The 20,379-nt window shown below is 37.6% G+C and overlaps 1 protein-coding gene across 2 annotated transcripts in view; it reads right to left on the reverse strand.

Annotated features, from left to right (window-relative positions):
- RALGAPA2 (Ral GTPase activating protein catalytic subunit alpha 2) overlaps nt 1–20,379 on the reverse strand; it is a 276,792-nt gene that overhangs the window by 88,106 nt on the left and 168,307 nt on the right. For both annotated transcript variants that reach the window (XM_063443720.1, XM_063443719.1), the window contains one exon: nt 8,199–8,326. In XM_063443720.1, the coding sequence (XP_063299790.1) occupies nt 8,199–8,326 (128 nt within the window). The remainder of the gene's footprint in view (nt 1–8,198; nt 8,327–20,379) is intronic.

Below are 20,379 nucleotides of genomic sequence, written 5' to 3' on the forward strand. Positions count from 1 at the left end.
TCCTCATTCTACAAGTAGAGCCACAAAAAGTGCAATCACTTGCTACATCCAACGTAGTTCTAAATAGAATATTTTTGGATAATCTTTTCAAATGATTTATTACTGTAAACTGTTTTTGGTTGGAGTAAACCTTTAACGTTGCATTCCATGTGTGCGCCACTCATCAGTTAACAGAAAGACATAGTTAAAGGGACACTATAGTCACCTGAACAACTTTAGCTTAATGAAGCAGTTTTGGTGTATAGAACATGCCCCAGCAGCCTCACTGCTCAATCCTCTGCCATTTAGGAGTTAAATCCCTTTGTTTATGAACCCTAGTCACACCTCCCTGCATGTGACTTGCACAGCCTTCCATAAACACTTCCTGTAAAGAGAGCCCTATTTAGGCTTTCTTTATTGCAAGTTCTGCTTAATTAAGATTTTCTTATCCCCTGCTATGTTAGAAGCTTGCTAGACCCTGCAAGAACCCCCTGTATGTGATTAAAGTTCAATTTAGAGATTGAGATACAATTATTTAAGTTAAACTACATCTGTTTAAAAGTGAAACCATTTTTTTCTCATGCAGGCTCTGTCAATCATAGCCAGGGGAGGTGTGGCTAGGGCTGCATAAACAGAAACAAAGTGATTTAACTCCTAAATGACCGTGAATTGAGCAGTGAAATTGCAGGGGAATGATCTATACACTAAAACTGCTTTATTTAGCTAAAGTAATTTAGGTGACTATAGTGTTCCTTTAACTAGTTTGTCTTATATGATCGCTTTGTTCCTTCAATAAACAAAATATTCAGAATGCTGGTGCAACACTATTTGCCATAAGCAAAATAATAGTGAAAATAGACTTTAAAAACACATTCAATGTACTGTAGAGCATTTTAAGAAATCACTGTGAAGGACTATGATCTCTGTTCCATTGGCAGATATGTGTGATGGATTCTAGTTTTAGCAGGTAAGATGATATAGATGTTTGAATCTCGGGGTGATTTATCTGTTGGGTAACAAGTAAATGTTTGCCAATGTAAGTGATGGGTCAATACGCACACAGATTTTTCAAATAATCCTACATATCCACATCATTACTAAGGTAATGATTCCTTATCTATATTTACCAGCATGCGACAATGTTATCAAACAAATCAGGTTCCAGGTGGCATGGCATTATAGGGACCTTTGGGATGAAACTTTCTCTTGGAGAGTGTCAAGTAAGTTTGAAATTTCTCTGAACGAATGTCAACATCGACTAGGGGCCTGATGACAACAAAATATTGATTAAAGAGATTCTATAGTGCCAGGAAAACAAACTCGTTTTCCTTGTACTATGGATTTCCCCTTTGTCAAGGCCCCCTGCTGCGGCATTTTCTCAGCTCTGGCTCAGCTACGCCAACGCTCCTACCCCGCGGCGCGCTCGCATTAGGATCTCCCCATAGGAAAGCATTTTTCAATGCTTTCCTATGGGGAAAATCTGACGCTCAAAGTCCTCTAGCATGAGGATGTCCACCGTCAGATAACGGACCACAAGTCCGTTTCAATTCCGGAAGTCCATCTAGTGGCTGTAGAGCAAGTAGAAGAGGAGTTAACCCTCAGAGGTAATTATTGCAGTTTATAAAAACTGCAATAATTACCACTGCAGGGTTAAGGGTGATGGGCGTTTGCAGCCAGACCACTTCAATGATCTGAAGAGGTCTGGGTGCCTACAGTGTCCCTTTAAAGCATACATGCTTTTATCATGAGGTTTTAAGGTGAATGGGTAATTTTCTATGTTTGTGTTCTTTTCGAGACGAATTGGCATAATGTTACAGATAGTCCCTAAAACTGACACAAAAAAGAGACACTACTATGCATGATAATTCTCTCCATCAAGATGTAATTCTAAAGACTTTATATCATATCTTGTCCACGACACCAAGTGATGTTGAGGTTCTACATGTCTTTTAGAGGGTGAGTAAGAATCACAGTAAGGAACTGAATCACTTCTGGGCCTCACTGTAGGTCCAACACTCATATTAGAGCACCTTATTGTTTATCAATATAAAACTCACCAGTTCTTTTGACACACTGTCATCCCAGTTTACCAAACAATCTCAAAAATTGATTTTTGGTCTAGAAGACTTTAATAGATTTATATGGTCCCTAACTTTACTACATGTTCCTTTTTGGTTTCTCAGCTTCAAAGAATATTGCAAGAATTATTTTGATAAACAGAGTGTGTACTTTGGTACGTCATCATGTCAGATGATTAGCAAGAACGTCATTGGATTTTATCTTTTCATTTAGGGCCTGTTCATCAGATGAACAATGTTTTCTGTGTTTTCCATTAATTTCCTGTCTTCAACTTTCCTAGACTATTTAATCTTCTTACAGTATGACAAAACAACACCTTGGAAAATATAGGTGGGATATTACTTGCCGAGAATCATCTTGTTGACACAAAATTATGATTTTATATCCGTCTGTCAAATCGTTCTAGCTGGTTTGTTTCTACATCATTCCCCAGGGCACCCAACCATTAGATGAATTGGTTAAATTCCACTACAGTATAGCTAGTTCATCTAAGCAATATCACCATTAACTGGATCAGTTATGAAGGAAGTATAATTAATAAAAAGTTCATTACATTTCACATGATGTAAATATTTAGGAACATGTCATACTAAAATTCACATTTTCTTGTTATTATATGGTATTGTGTCATTTGCATTGATAACATACTGAATGTTACAAAAATGTAAAAAAAAAAATCTATATCTCTGAAGTTCTCAAATATCTTGCAAGATATCGAATATGGTTTAATCCTGAATTGCTCTTCACCCCACCAATATAATTCTGTAAGTTTCTATAACTTGATGGTAGGCATCCTTAAACAGCAACGGATAGACATTACTTATTTCTTACTTATGTACCCAATACACTCCATGTTTAAAACAAACGTTACTTTGTTTTTTTTTGTTTTTTTTAAACAAAAGCAACTTTGTATTAAAAGGGTTAATGCAGATTAATACGTTAAGACGGCGCAGTGATAAATAAATAAATGATTTCCAGTACTATAATGCATTTAAAAACAAAAGGTGGAATTTGTCATCATGATCAAATGATTACAGTGCAAACCCCAGAGATTTGTCAATGGCTCAGCAGGTTTTTGGTCCCCATGGAAACAAAATCTTACACATTGTCCTCCACTCTGCTGGAGTATTGAATGTTGGAACCTTTGTGCATGATGAGATTTATTCTACAACCTTCCAGCAACAGACTGCAGTGCTTCCTCTTGGATCTCTTCTAATTGAGATGCAAATTAATCTCTGCGGATGATTACACTTGCTTTAAAGCTTCTGACAAGTGCAGCTGTAACTAGACTTCGCAGACGTTCCAACAAGTGACTTCAGCTGTCCTTACTTGAGGAAGGCTGCCAAGGTTTTAACTGCAAAGGATGGACAATACGCAATCCAGAGTTTGATGGAATACAACTCAAAATTACGCTCAGCCAGAAGCTGGTGTACCTAATCAGGAGTTACAATCCTTCAAAAAAGGTTAAAAGGCTTAGCCTGCTCTTTGTATTGTCTTCAGAAAATGGAATTGATTCTGAACTTCTCTGATCAAAACTGTCACAGAAACAAAGATTTCAACACATCTCAAAGACGAGCAGATCTTTTGTAATTTTTGTCTCATTGATGAAAAAGAGTAATTTGATAATTGTAAATCGAAAGCGCATATAAATTGTAATATATTAGCAAAGCTGGAATGTTAGTCCAGTTCAGAAATGCAAGACGCATACCAAAAACCTTATTTTCGGCTATCGATGCAGTGCACGGTGCACTTGAATACTTGGTGCTATTTTTATAACCTGTATATTTACCATTAGGTATAATTTCTCTCTCATAAATTGTTGTAACTACATCTTGTTAATTTCGTGTACTCTTAAAAACTTTTCTCTAATTCAAACTTTTTTTGATGGTATTTAACACAACTTAGGACATAAAATCTTTTACCAGCTAGACCAAGGCCCTGTTGTGGGCTAAAATGTTGCTTTACATCTGCTTCAATAAATCTGCTTACTGAATTTAACTTGAGTGCCTGGACCACCATTACTTCACTATAAAATCTGTTACCGACCTTCCCATCACCTGTAGCGAAGTATATTATACATACACTTTTCAGTAGCTTTTTTTCCAATTGCTGATGGATCTGTTAAACTCCTATATTTCGCAAGCCAAATAAAACAATCAGATGTTCAAAATGCTTTTACTTCAATACGGACTACTTCACAGAGCTTAAATGGTTACTGTAACCCTTTGTATTAAATAATTTACTATAAGGGACACTATAGTCACCAAAACAACTTTAGCTTAGTGAAGCAGTTTTGGTGTATAGATCATGGCCCTGCAGTATCATTGCTCAATTCTCTGCCATTTAGGAGTTAAATCACTTTGTTTATGCAGCCCTAGCCACACCTCCCTGAATGTAACTTGTACAGCCTTCCTAAACACTTCCTGAATAGGAACCTATATATTCTAAGATACTTTGTTGCAAAGTATGTTTGATATAGTATCCCTTTAAGTTTATAAGGTCCTACAGGTCATTATTCACCAGCCCACCCACCACATAAATAAAGAACAAACTTACCTGTAATCCAGTGCTGGTTGAAGCTCCTCACACTGCTTTCAATGCCGCTGTAGAGATCACCGCTACCTGCTTGTGATCCAATCAAATGATTCTCTTGGAGAAGCATTTAAAGGGACACTATAGTCACCAGAACAACTACAGCTTAATGTAGTTGTTCTGGTATGTACAATCATTGCCTTCAGGCATTTTCATGTAAACACTGCCTTTTCAGAGAAAAGGCAGTGTTTACATTGCCCGTATGGACACCTCCGAGTGTCCACTCCTCAGATGGCCACTGGAGGTGCTTCCTGGCTCAGTGCTGCACAGTAGGCAGCACTGCCGTTCAGAGTCTCCACGCTCTGCATGGGGACGCTGAATTTTCCTCATAGAGATGCTGACTGGCCAAAACAGTGTCTGGCCGCGCCCCCTTGCCGATTTGAGCCAATACAATGTTTTCACATGGGAAAGCATTGGATTAGCTAAAAATCTGCAATTCTCATGTCACCAAGGGGGCTAAAGTAGCACACTACCTGAATGGTGGGTTTAACAATATAGAGTCAGGTATACATGTTTGTGTTCCTTTAATTGGGCCATTTCACCATTTCTGCACGTGCTCTGGGTTGGTGAAGCGACAGAGGAAAGGCTTTAATTTTATTTTTATTTTTTAAGTAAATCTTAAATGCATAGAGACAAGGAGCACAGGGAGGGAGTGGACACTGTAGTTTCCACTTGCAGGTGTAATTTTTGTACAGCGTTGATTTAATGCAGTTTCGAACTTTCGAGTTCTGGGCCGACTCAGTCACATGTGCGGGGGGTGTAACTAGCCCCCAGCACAAAGGTACAGACTACTCTGTATATGCATCATTCCATCCTGGTAAAATATTTTATAAATAAATAATTTCAAGCAAACGTTTTAAACTGTTGACCTTGAAAGATTTAGTAACCCCTTTCTTGATTGGTTCTGGTGAGTCACATGCTGTTTTAATTTATTATTATTTTATTATTATTTAGGCAACCTTTATTATGCCTTATTTCAGGATAACAAGGACTTTCATTTAAATTATCAAGATCCCAATCCAGTACCCATTAACACTGTTAGAGTATCTTTTCAGTTATTTTGGAAAGCTGAGAATGTTTGTTACAAGCTTTTAATGAGGAATGCAGTTTCTTTTTCGATTAAAGATAATCATATAGTTGGTACAAGCAGCAAAAGAAATGTGAAAGTGACATACCGTAATCAGAAAGCTTATAGATTTATCATTGTTCATCTGTTGTACTCTAAGCTATATTTAAAAAGGTTTTACTTGTATGCCGATGGCATATATTACAGTACTAGAGGTTAAATCGAAACAAATCAACCCTTTGAAGTCCTGCACAAATCTTTGCATACAAAATCAGAGTGGCAGGGAGCACATACTTGCTTTTTGAACAGTTACTAGAACATTGTTTTCAGACAAGTTCACAAGAGCAGCAAAAAAGCTGCCTGAACACAATTAATGTTATAATAATGAATCTTGGGTTTAGCTAACAGAATTACACCAGACTAAAGATAGTGGCATCGCAGATTTGGGATCAATGATTTCCAAAATGGTCATATTTCAATGTCCATGCATGGCTGGTTTAAAGACTGCTTTAATGGAATGCTGTGTGCACAACTTGTCCATTTACCCTTACTTAGAAGCCAGATTGCCACACTATAGTTTAAACATGAGGAGCAAAGATCAACCGGTGACATAACATACGATGTGAGTACGCTGCAATGTATATGTAACCAACTGAACCTCGTCACTGGTTCTTGGAGGAGCCTGCTGGCCAGCCTCTTACCCTGTGACTATGGCCCCTGCAATAGACCTGGCTAAAATACTTTAAAAGGCTCTGTTCATGTGAAGTAAGTACTTTTGTACTCCAGACAGAGAGTCCGAAATCAGAAATATGACTTCCAGGAAATTCCTGAACCCCTGAACTGATCTGGGTGATTTTTTGGATATGTTGGTCACCCAGATCAGGGCTATTAGGGGATATATGTATACATGTTTTATGTATTTTTAGGGTGTTTTTAAAAAGTATGTTTTTTACTGTGCTTGAAGATAATTGGATTAGAATTAGTACAGTTACTGATCCAATTATCACCCATGCAGGGAGGAGGGATTGTATGTTTGTTATAGGAGTGTGAATTTAATCACTGTTCTTATTGGTCTGTGTCTTTGTGTTGAAGTCCCCAAAAAGGTCCATGTGGGCGTACCTCTGGCATGGGGATTGTCATAAAAGGACAAGTGTGGCTCCCATTAAATTGAGATTCGTTTACCACTTCATGAAGTCTTGACTCATGTTTGGGGGATTGGAGAACTACATACACTCTGGGGATTGCTATACCACAATACTCCCCTGAGTATAATCTTATAAGAGCTGTTCCTGCTAGGCTCTCTGGACTAGGAGAGGTCTACCCACTGGAAGCTGGATCTTGGTCTTGGGTCCAGGGTGGGTGGAGGACGGCAAGACCCCAACCAAGCTGGGGTTTAGGGTGGTTATGGTGTTCCAGTGCAGATCTTATGGTGCTCGCAAGTACTAGGAAGCAGCGAGTGACAGAGGTACCCAGTCGGGGTGCCTGGCGATCCGTCACAGTATATAATGGGCACATCATTTTAACAGAATGTACCAGCACTACCAAGAAACAAACACCTTTCTTAAAGTATTGTTATCATGGTCCTATGTATCAGGGAATGGCAAAACACTCAATTTGGCGGTAAGGCTCTTGTCTGCTTAGTTTATTTATAATTGTAAAACACAATGCAACAGCCCATGGAATGTGCTGGGGTTCGTTTTTGGAGTGAGCTTAAAGGGACACTAGTCCCCAAACACAAAATAAAAATCGCTGTTTAGTAGATATACCCCAAATGAAGACGTGCATGCATTTGTGTGTTTTTTTCATTGGGGATATATCTAAAGTCAGCTTGCAAGACATGCAGTTCTCGTCTGCTGCCTTTGCAAGCTTTCCCCTTTTAACCACGCCCAAACTTTCTGTGGCTGTCCAATCACAGACATCCCAATGCAACTCGGTGAGAAGACTTTGTAAGCCAGGTGCTCTGGTCAATCGCTGTCTCTAGAGGTCAGCTGCATTGAGCTAACGAAACCAGGAAGTAATATTACCCGTCGTCTGTTTGAAAGCCAAGGGTATAAAACCAGGTTAAGTTATGAAAGTGTCAAATTTCTATTAAAATCTGCATTTTTTGCAAACCAAAAAAAAAAGACAAGACAAGAAAAAAAAGGACATACTCTTCACACAAAACTTTTCAGCAAGCTTAATTTGTTTTGGGGTTTACAGTGACCCTTTAATGTGGACGTTAGGGTTAGTAGGAAAAAAAAAGAAGATATAAGCCTGGCAATAAGGCACAGGATACATTGTAGGCACAATGCAATATTCAAAGCTACATGTTTATAATGGCTACCTATTCAATATGTCTTATGTATACAATGCCAATATATTATCATATTTATCAAAATGCAGTCATCTTGCACAAATATGTCAGAAGAATACATCTTACCGTTTCTGCGTTCTGATATATGCGGCTTCCCTACCTACAGGAGGAAAGATTTCAAAAGGATACAAGCTCTGGTAGAGTGTTATGAGGGACTTCACAGCTCTGCTTGCGTTGATGCAAGTTGCACGTACAAGACTTGGCAAAAGCTTCTCTGTCACAATTGCACCATCAAAAAGCGGACCAAAAAATGGCACCTGAAAAAATAAAAAATAAAGTAAAGTAAATAATGATAAATGACTAACCAAATTTCTGCTACTATTACTAGATCTATAATAAAGCATCACTGATTTTTGTTTGGAGCCTTCTATCAGGAAAATCACATCAACAATAAGGTTTTGGGATTGTAAAATAAATTGGATAGCTCCAAGAAAGTGTATTTTTGGAGGGTGTATGTTTGAGGTACCTTGATGTAGCCTTAGAAAAACACAGAACATTCTTAATTTTTATTGGTTATACAGATTGACTTCATAGGACGTGCCCAGAGCGGCCAACCATTAGTTTGTTCCTGGGTGCCTATCACAGACTTTGTAGCTTGGTGAATATGGATACATTTCAAATAATAAATCATTAATAGTTTCTTTTATATTTTATCTGCAGAAAATTACAATATAATTTGATTCCTCTCCCCCCTCAATTTTATATTAATATGAATATGAAATGGAGTCCAAGAACCAGGATCATTTAAGGAGTCACAACATCAACTATACTGCTGAGATTCAGAAACAAGCAAAACTAAAATATTGAGCAACCCTGCAGCAAAGGCAAATTTATTTGTGTATTACCTTTTTAAAAAGTGCCAAGAGGGACAGGGGCCTAAACTGCGTTTCAAATACTACAGTAACAGGAATACACGTTTGTATTCCTGTCACTTTAGTATTTCTTTAAATACTTGTTCAGAAATGCCATGCAGTGGGTATATAATGCAGTGGGTATAGAGCACATATCTGTCTATGGTACTATTCTCCGCAAAGCCTAGACCCAGGACATCAGCAGATTTAGAGAAGCTCAAATCAAGTCTACCACCATTCCACAGTCAAGCTGTCCAAGACCATGCAACTTGCCCATTCAAATGTTTTCTCAAACACCAATAGCTAATAATAACTAATAATTCAAGCAATATATGCCAAAATGCAACAATATGGTACGCTCTATGTCTACTTGTGTTTAACCCTTTAAGGACACATGACATGTCATGATTCCCTTTTATTCCAGAAGTTTGGTCCTTAAGTGGTTAAAGAGTAGATGCACAACATATCAGATGTATAATATGTAATATAGGTCAATAAGCATATGTAGAATTCGAAATACTTATGAGTTTACCACTAAGTGTGTTCTCCTTGCTCATGAACTTTGTTTTTGAGCCAGACATAAAAATTCAGTACACAAAAATTGTACTTCAATACCTTTATATATAAAAAAAAAAAATTATATATATATATATATATATATATATATATATATATATATATATATATATATATATATATATATATATATATATATATATATATATATATATATAGTTCTGCATAATATTAACTACACCGTTAATGTAGAGACATTTAAACAACCCATGGAAATGATTAGAGATTCCAACTGTGAGAATTTGGTAGCACACAGAGATTACAAATATTGCCACGGATGGTCAATGAAAATACAGTATAAAGGGCAATCTTAAGTATGATGTGCCAAGGTGTAATATAGAACATTCCATGAAGGATATTTCCTGTACTAGACAATAAATGAAGTTAAAAGATATATATATATTTTATTTTATTTTTTTTAAATCAAAGCGGCTCAATCACCTTCTGGGCTCTTTGCAGATACAGGAACATTGCACATTCACAAAAGCATTTGATACTTCATAACTACCAAGAACTTGTCAATCAAATTCAGAAATCCAGTGATCAGCTAAATCAGGGTCATAAAGCACTAGCCTTCCAGCTGCTATGAACTACAACTCACAGCATGCTCAGTGCTTCCAAATGCTTGGAGCTAGAGTTCACAGCAGTAAGAGTGCCAGAGGTGGCCAATGCCTGCGATAATGAGGTGGATATTAGGCTAAAAAAAACCTCACTGAAAATCTGTGTATCGATTGCCCCAATCATGAATTTCTACTGTCCTGCAGAGCTCAGCAGGCCAGATTGAGCATGTTCAGTACAAGAGACAAAGTGTGGCTTCTGCCTGCATGGCGTTACTTTGATAGGCTCACCCACAGCCTCCAGAGAGACAACGGTTAGGTCTGACACCAGATTTACACCATCTGTTACCTTTTTTGGTGTGTGTTCATTAGCTATAGCTGACCAGAGCTTACTATGACACTAAGAAATATTACTAAGGCCAGACAATATTAAGTGGCTAGAAGTACTGGCTAGCAAATTAGTAAAATATTACTTGTATTATTTACATAGCTAACACAGTACTTTTACTTATTTATTTTGCAGTAGTTGAAACACCAAAAACAATGGTGTCTAAAATAAATATATATATTTGTATGTATATTATGAATATATATAATATTTCTTTTTGAAATCATGTTTAAACAAGATAATCTTCTATACGGATCCTCCTTTCATGAGATATAAAATCTAGTAGCAGATGTCGGCCTTTTCAGGGTACAGTCCTATGAATAAGACCTCTGTCCCTTTCAATGAAATCTGATCCACTAATAAGCGTATTTACAACATTACTACGAAGAGCAAAGCATAAACTTAAAGGGGTAGCATTACTCAATAATAATTTAAAGTCCATTGCTTTTAATTCCATAACAATCACGGACCATCAATGTAAGTTGTTTGGTTTACAAACAAACACAAACCCTTTACAGGTTGTTTTATTTCAATGCTCTAAAGTAGACTGTAGAAAATGTTTTATAAAATGATGTCACTGTCAGCCATGTTTTAGTAGAACATATCCTTTATAATATTACATTGTATTTTGTTTAAACCCTTCTCTTGCTTACGAGTCCTGCTCCAGAAATGAAACAACCCACATTTAATTAGATACAAAATAATCTGTGAAATGTGAAAATTAGGACTATAGCAAGATTAAATACAATTTGCAGGATACATAGATGTATAAATAGATCTAAAACAAAAAAAAAATAATAAAAATACAACGTGGGTAACTAGTCTGCCTTAAAGGGACACTATAGACACCAAAACAACTTTAGCTTTATGAAGCAGTTTTGGTGCATACATCATGCTTCTGCAGTTTACCTGCTCAATCCTTTGTCACTTAGGGGTCAAATCAGTTTATGTGCGAAAAGTTATATACAGAGCCAATGTGCCAACTGTACTGGTTAAAGCAGAAATAAACTTATTTTTACTTGGTCTTTAAAGGGGAGCTTGCCCACTAACCTAGTGAATTTTTTCACTTAACAATAAAGTGCCCTAATGTGTTAATTTACCATAAATAGCGGTTTAGTAAATAAACCGGAGTTTATAAAGAGACCACATGTATACTGTGAAATCACTTTTGATCCCATAAAGCACAGTGCTTGTGAAATAAATCACATTTGCCACTAATGATCCTGTTTACATTTTAATCCTCCGGTAATTACTTATTACATATTCTACTGAAACATCTTGATCAGCAGTCAAAACAAAAATTGCCATTTTGATACATAATGTTGGATGCATTCTAACATTTTTAATTAGTAAATTTTGCCGTATTTTCTTCAACATAATCATACATAATTTATCTGCAAATAGAAGGTTTATCTTAACTTTTCAACACCTTAATTAGACTGACTCTTAATGTGCATTTCTTTCTTCTGATCTTAAATGTGGTTTTGTTACCTTTTTTTGCTAAATAAAATTTTAAGCAAACCATAAGACAGCAAAACAAAAAAAGGTCACAAACTATTTTATTCATGCTATCTACTGTGATGTTCAAACCCTTAGTACTCTCAATGGCCATCACTCCAGTAATCAAAAAAGATTTAAAAACACAAACACACACACACACACACACAATTAAAACCACCTGCCTAATATTGTGTAGGACTACCTTGTGCTGCCAAAACAGCTGCCCCCCCCCCCCCAATAGATCAGATTAGTTGTTCCAGCACATCCTACAGATGCTCAATCAGATTGAGATCTGAAGAATTTGAAGGTCACAGCAACACCTTGAACTCTTTGTTATGTTTCTAAAACCATTCCTGAACAATTTTTGCAGTGTGGAAGGGTACATTATTCTGCTTAAAGAGACCACTGTCCTCAGTGAACACCATTGCCATGAAGTGGTGTATGTGGCCTGCAACAATCTCTAGGTAAGTGGTACGTGTCAAAGTAACATCCACATGAATGCCAGGACCCAAAGTTTCCCAGCTGAACATTGTCCAGAGCATAACACTGCATTTGCCAGCCTACCTTCTGCCAGCTTACCTTCTTCCCATAGTGCATCCTGCTGCCCTCTCCTCTCCAGGTAAACAACGCACATGGACCTGGCCAACCACCTGATCTAAAAGAAAACTTAATTCATCAGATCAGGCAATCTTCTTTCATTGTTCCATGGTCCAGTTCTAATGCTCATGTCCCCACTGAATTTACTTGCAGTGGTAGACAGGGGTCATCATGGTCACTGACTGGTCTGTGACTACGCAGCCCCACATGCAGCAAACTGCGATGCACACTGTGTTTTCTGATACCTTTCGATCAAGGCCAGCATAACGTTTTTCAGCAATTTAAACTACCGTAGCTCTCTGTGTGATCGGACTAGACGGGCTAGCCTTTGCTCCCTACTTGCATCAATGACCATGACACCGGTCCATCAGTTGTCCTCCCTTGCACCACTTTTGGTAGGCACTAACCACTGCATACCGGGAACACTCAACCATCATTATTTGGTCCTTGTCAAAGTCACGCAGATCTTTTCGCTTGCTAATTTTTTTCTGCTTCCAACACATGAAATTCAAGAACTGACTGTTCACTTACTGCCTAATATATCCCACACTTTGACAGGTGCCATTGTAAAAATATAATGAATGCTATTCATGTCACCCATCAATTGTTTTAATGTTGTGGCTGGACAGTATATATATATTATTATTTTATTATTTATATGGCACCAGCAATTTCCGTAGCGCCGTACAATGGGATATATACATAGTGTGTGTGTATTTGTATTTAATATTGCATTAACTATCCACTTATTTCAGTTGGAAGGGGTTTTCATCCACACTTTTTTCCCCCCACCACAACTTATTTGGTATGCACGTAATAAGTAACGCCAAGCCTCATTGGCAAGCCAGTAACTTATCTCATGCTGATGAGTTAAAATAAAATCAAAACAGCTGTCCATGAGTGGTTCACTGGCATTGTACCTCTTCCTGAGTTGTGTTTTAAAGTTGTTGTATACAGCATACACATACTCCAAGGAATCAATGTATAAAATAGAATTATGAGGCAAAAATATGGTTCTTTGTTGAGCTCATTTGCATATGCCTACCCAGAATCCCTTGCAGTAGTGAGAGCATTGTTAAAGTGAGATTTCTGTGGTAAAAGCAAGTCTTATGGCTTGACTGGTGTGTATTTGTGTTTAACATTGCATTAACTATATATAAATATATATATATATATATATATATATATATAAAGAATCTGTAACAGTCTTTATTTATATACAAATTGTCCTCCTTTGTTTAGATGTAAAGGACATTGCGTGTGTGTATGTATATATATCTATATCTATATATATATATAATACAATGTTAAACAAAAAATCTGCACACCAGTCAAGCCATAAGACTTTTTTTCCCACAGAGATCACACATTTGCAGTGATGTTGCTACCGCCAAGGATTCTGGGTGGCAATATGCAAATCAGTTTTACAAAGAATCACATTTTTGCCTCATTACATTTTAAACATGGATTCCTTTAAGTCTGTGTTTGCTGTATACAACAGCTTTGAAACACACACACAATGTCCTTTACATCTAAACAAAGGAGGACACATTGTATACAAATATATCGAAAAATAAATTGATTAAAAACAATTACATTAAAAAGCAATCACATTTATATTAGATCACGTGAACACTTAATGAGGAGCATCACAAAACATGGCATGGTCTCTGCATTTTAGAATAAGGAAATGTTTAGTGGAGTGTATATATAAAAAAAAAAAGAGAAAGAAAGAAAGAGAGTAGATTAAAAAAATATATTTAAAGTTTGCAAAATCTCTTAAGGAATACAAAAGCTCTCTCTGGTCTACGGTCAATGACACTAGTTAGAACACTGGGGAATAGGTAAATTATTGTACCAAATGGCTAAGTATTAATCTACAATGACTAGCTTCAATCTAACGAGGCATCTGTGTCCCAGGGAACCCAGAATACTATTTCCCTGGCGGTATGTGCAGTGTGTGTACAGTCTGCCTGGTATGCTTTGTCCTCTGTTGCAGCCAGCTTTTCACCTCATTGTTTAGTATACACTCATAAATCTGGGGCACGTGGAATGCTTTCATGGTAACAGACTTACTATTGTCTTCTACTCAAGCTTTGTTGAGAAAAGGCTGAGAAATGACCTGGGATCATTATATTGCTTAATTATTCAAGTTGTAAAAAAAATATAGAAATAGAAGAAAGAAGATAGAAGAAAGAAAGAAAAGCTTATTAAATAAAAATAAAAAGTTACTGGGATATAAAAAAAAAAAAAAAACAAGAAAATAAATAAATAAATATATATATATATATATATATATATATATATATATATATATATATAAACATTACTAAATAAAAGTCAAGATTATTCTAAATTCTAAAAGCATTGTTAACTCAGTTTGCTAGTAAAATGGCATTAGTTGTCTCAACTAAATAAAATTTAAAAAAAAATATATATACATATTATATACTTTATTATACATCCCATCAAGATGACACTATTCCATTTGCTTTGGGAATGCAATTTAAATAGCAGGGGATTAAGCCAAATTACAGTCAAATCCTTCTGCATTCACCATGGGGTCAGATGCTGGTGAACGAAAGGTCAGCCACACTTGTCCTGGAAATGTCTGGACTCATTTTATTACTTTGTAATGGTTTTTGCACGTTTTAATATAGGGGATGTCATACAGTTTCAGTTAGGCTTGTTCTAGATGATTTATCTTAATGCAAGACAATCTGTTTTCAAGGGACAATAAAAGGGCCAAGTGAGTCATTTGTGGAGTTGATGGTATAATGAAACAAACGACAGTTGTGATGATCATTTTGCATTAAATTCTAGTGAGATGCTAATTTGCTTAAGCCAGAGACGCTTGTCATCGTGTGTCTGGAAGGTGACACTGATTGTTCTGCAACACAGAAGCAATGAGTCTTATTCTAGGGATTAGGGTAAGACGTTTTTTGTCTGGTGTAAAACTGCAACATCTAGGGTGTTTTGCAAACACTACTATGAAGCAGCATGGAGACTGTAGTTCTAAGACAACTGGAAGTTACCTGTTGGGTACTCCAAATTTCGCATTGTGAGTAGAACCCAGGACAATATGAAAATAAATAACATTAACAAGTGTTTATCTCTTGCGACAAGACAAATTCTTGGTCCATAAGGTAAAGTCGACTTAAACTTAGCAGTGAGGTTCAGGCAGTGGTAGAGAGGGCCCCCTATCACAAGGAAAGTAGACACTTTGCCCATTGTTGCAGGTGTGTCTTTAGCACTGAGCAATGTTCTCATGTTTGAATGTAAGCATGTTTTTCTGCAGAGTATGTGTGTTAATGTAGGGGTATATTTGTGTGTAGTGTTGTGTGTTTTTTTATGTACTGTTGCCATTTGAAAGCAGTGGTTTACGTGTGTGTAGGCTGAAATATTATATGCACATATATTCACTATATATGCACTTCTGGAGCCTCATTGGCCAACCTACCCTGAACAACATCCACGGAGCTGTGGAATGGTGTAGATCATTAAATACAGGGATACAAAAGATACAAAGTTCATTTTTAGCCTGCAGTGCCATGCCTTGGTGGCGTCATAGATAGTAAAAGGATAATCAAAATTTTGTTCATTCATCTGTGCTTAGACAGGAACGTGATCCATCAAGATTGCATTGGAGAGCTGTCCACCAACTAGTTCTTATTAAGCAACAGCAAACTGATGAACTCTTTGATGCTACACAGAAGTGATATGATAAAACCAGCCTCGCCATAATACATAAATAGGGAAAAAATTAGATAGAAACTCAATTTATTGTGAATGGCAAGTGAACACTTATCACCTCATTGTAAATTCCTATGGTAAAAAATAGCTTTAAAATAACACTATAAAGCTATACATAACAGCAAACGGTTACCTTTATGCTTTATTTCCATGCTTCTCTAAGGAAATTTTATTAATAAGAGCACAAACACCAAAATGCAAAACAGATGCACAATGCAAAACAGTGTATCCGTTAAAACCATGAGATTTGGTTTGTGGCTGTCCAGGAAACGTACAGCTATAAACACAGCGGTGCTCTACATAGCAAGCAAGTGGAGGGCATGTTGACAACAATATCAGTTTACAATAACAAGTTTGAACGTTAGAAGGACAACTAAAGAGCCTCATATTACATCATATTTATGTTTAAATCAGGCCCATTTTGCAAATTAAATCTGGATTTGCAAAGAGCGATGCAAAATAGATGGGTCTAAACGTCAGTGCAGATGTGGCATTTTTTGGGCTGCCTGAGATTGATGGGAGCCAGGCTGTGTTTGTGATTCATAGATGTAATTAAGTTGGTCATTATCCCCTTACTCTTATACTGAGTGTGCCTGGCGAAAGTAAAACACTGTTTGTGCCTCTCCACAGCATCACTTGCTGGGCATATAACAAATGGGAGAGAGATATAATTAATAATGACAGGTACCTGATAATGAGTATAATTCTCATCAATCTCAGGCAGCCTGGGACATGTATGTTTTGGTGCTGCATGAGGAATGGGAGATCAAGCGAGAGTGTGTGTGTGTGTGTGTATGAATGTGTATATATATATTTATATACACACACACACATACTATTTGTGTATAAGGTCTATACGGAACACAACTTTGACATGTGTAAGGGACAAATAATGCCATCTCTGTGTTCTGGCAGCATCCATAAAACACTTGACCTTTTGTCTTGTGGTTTATGTCGTCTCCAGGACTTGTACCTTTCCATAATACAAAAGCGTTTCACAGTTATGCATCCTGTATGTGCGAATTGTCTTAAGGTAAATCTTACCCTGGGGTCAGGCAGCTTAAAAAAAATGAGGAGAATGTAAAAATATTTTCAGAAACTGAATAATATAATACACAAAATTAGCTATGCATCCAAAAGTTTTCACAGGTTGAGCTTCTATATTTTTACGCTATTTTTTGTAACTATCATATCCGAATATCTAAAACCAAGATTGATAAAGTATTTTCTTCAATAATACCATCGCACTATGGAGAACACAGTTCTAATGGGTGCTACAGAACCCTGACAAAAGGATATATTGACGAGTTTGTCTATTTAGGAAACGTGATCAAAGCTTGCTCTCAAGTGCAGAAAGCGTGCATCAAGACATGGAAATGCTGACGGTCAAGGACCACAACAACAAGGTAAATGAAGTAGTGTATAAAAAAAAAACTACAGTGATTAAAGGACTTGAAAAAATATGTTAAAAACTTCAAAAGTATTCATACCTGGTGTATAAACTTACTTTGCAAGGAATAAAACAATGTTAATAATAAGCAATACATCTATTTCAGTTATCCCGTTTCTCACAGCTGTGCCATGTAATGTCCAAAATGATTGCTATTATGAAAAGCTGAAAATAGGTTTTAAAGGTACAGTTAAATATATAAACCAGGTACCTGCAATTTCTAGGTAAAACAGCTGTGCTAAAAAGTACTCTACATTATAATCATCCCACCATAAGACAGCAGTATTACAATGCTACATGTTATGAATTACTAATACTATATAATGGATCTCACAATATCCTTCGGTACACGAACGAATGTTATTCATGACCTATTTCTATAACAATGAAATGTTTATAAAAAAAGATTAGTTTTCCCATTATGGGTCTCAGCTGTGCTTATGCAGATACATGGGTGTAGGAACTAAACTATACCATACTAAGATTGTGTGACACCCCTTACTGAGAGGGCAAAAATCAAGCAAATTTACTTTGTACAGGCAAATATATACAGTGAGTCATGTAACACGTATATACCATGCACAATCAGCACAGAGATTGTAAACTAAATGCCAAATTGTGGTTAGTTAAAAATTTATTTGAAAATTAAAGGAACACTCCTAGCACCATAGCCACTACAGTGTGCATGAAGTACCATATTTTAGAGACAATTTCTGCATGAGAGGGTAGTATAATTTTCCAGTTCTTAAATACACTGGACGGGTGTAAAAATGTGAAGGATTCATATATGGACATACTATATGAGAACTTTACTTCAAAAAGTTGCAAGGATTAGGCAACCATATTGTTATATAATGTGACCCTGAACTGCTTATGTCTTGGGATCTCCATACTATCATATAACATCCACCCAGCACTGCTGATGTCTTGGGGCTGCCATGCTAACACATAGTGGGACCCAGCACTGCTGAAGTCTTGGGGCTGCAATAGAATCATATAATGGGACCCAGCACGGCTAATGTCGACGGGATGCCTTATTATCATACAATGGGACCCAGTACTGCTGATGTCTTGGGGCTTCCATTCCATTAGCACTGCTAATGTCGACGGGATTTCTTATTATCATACAATGTGACCCAGTAATGCTCATGTCTTGAGGCTGCCATAGTATCATAGAATGGCTCAGCCCAGCTCATGTCTTGGGGCTGCCATAGTATCATAGAATGGCTCAGCCCAGCTCATGTCTTGGGGCTGCCATAGTATCATAGAATGGCTCAGCCCAGCTCATGTCTTGGGGCTGCCATAGTATCATAGAATGGCTCAGCCCAGCTCATGTCTTGGGGCTGCCATAGTATCATAGAATGGCTCAGCCCAGCTCATGTCTTGGGATTGCCATAGTATCATAGAATGGCTCAGCCCAGCTCATGTCTTGGGGCTGCCATAGTACCATAAAATGGCTCAGCCCAGCTCATGTCTTGGGGCTCACATACGATCATATAATGAGACCAAGCACTGCTCATGTCTTGATGCTGACATAGTATCATATAATGAGACCCAGCACAGCTCATGTATTGGAGCTGCCATAGTATCATAGAATGGCCCAGCTCATGTATTGGAGCTGCCATAGTATCATAGAATGGCTTAGCCCAGCTCATGTATTGGAGCTGCCATAGTATCATAGAATGGCTCAGCCCAGCTCATGTCTTGGGGCTGCCATAGTATCATAGAATGGCTCAGCCCAGCTCATGTCTTGGGGCTGCCATAGTATTATAGAATAGCTTAGCCCAGCTCATGTATTGGAGCGGCCATAGTATCATAGAATGGCTCAGCCCAGCTCATGTCTTGGGGCTGCCATAGTATCTGTAACGGATCGCCTGGCACCCCGACTGGGTACCTCCGTTAATGGATGCTCCTAGTGCTTCCTGAGGACTCCAAGCACTCTGGCAGACACCACAATCACCGAATCCGAGAAACCTTTAAATTATCCCAAGCATATGAATGCTGTAGACCATTGAATAGGAACCATACGAATAGGCTTGTACTCCTAGCAGTCAACTGGAACAGCATACAATAAATCCTTCCCCCAACAATGAGACGACACATCACTTTGAGGGTAAAACAGGAACTCTGGACTGGCTCATCCAGCCTGGCTTTTATTACACTAATCCACATACAGGCCACACCCAGGGGGAGGCATAAAATAACCAATCACATACATGGTTCAGCCCACACATCCCCTCCCCTCAGATAACATTAAACTCAATTATCCGGTACACTTTTTCAGCCAAGTTCTGGATGTACCCCAAAACCCGGGGGTACACCTTTAAATCCAGCATCGCTGGATAGCCCTTATTCAGGGGGACAACATATTCAAAATTCAAGTAATTCGGATGAATGGTTCGTGAGATATGGGGTTCCAAAGATTTGACCGACCGCATGGGTAAAGTATCCGAAAACAGTTCCGTGCATTTTGGCCCTGCGGTCGGTCACAAACAAGGGAATGAAAACAGGCGAATTGCCTGTGTTATAGAGCCTGGAGAGGGTTTGAATGAATTCCCTTGTTTATGGGGCTCTTTCTACCGAACGGCGGGTCATTCGGTAGTTTCCATACGAATTTCTGGAAGTATGGAGGTCTCAG

The sequence above is a fragment of the Pelobates fuscus genome, chromosome 2 (genome assembly GCF_036172605.1).
Source record: "Pelobates fuscus isolate aPelFus1 chromosome 2, aPelFus1.pri, whole genome shotgun sequence".
NCBI classification, from domain to species: Eukaryota; Metazoa; Chordata; class Amphibia; order Anura; family Pelobatidae; genus Pelobates; species Pelobates fuscus.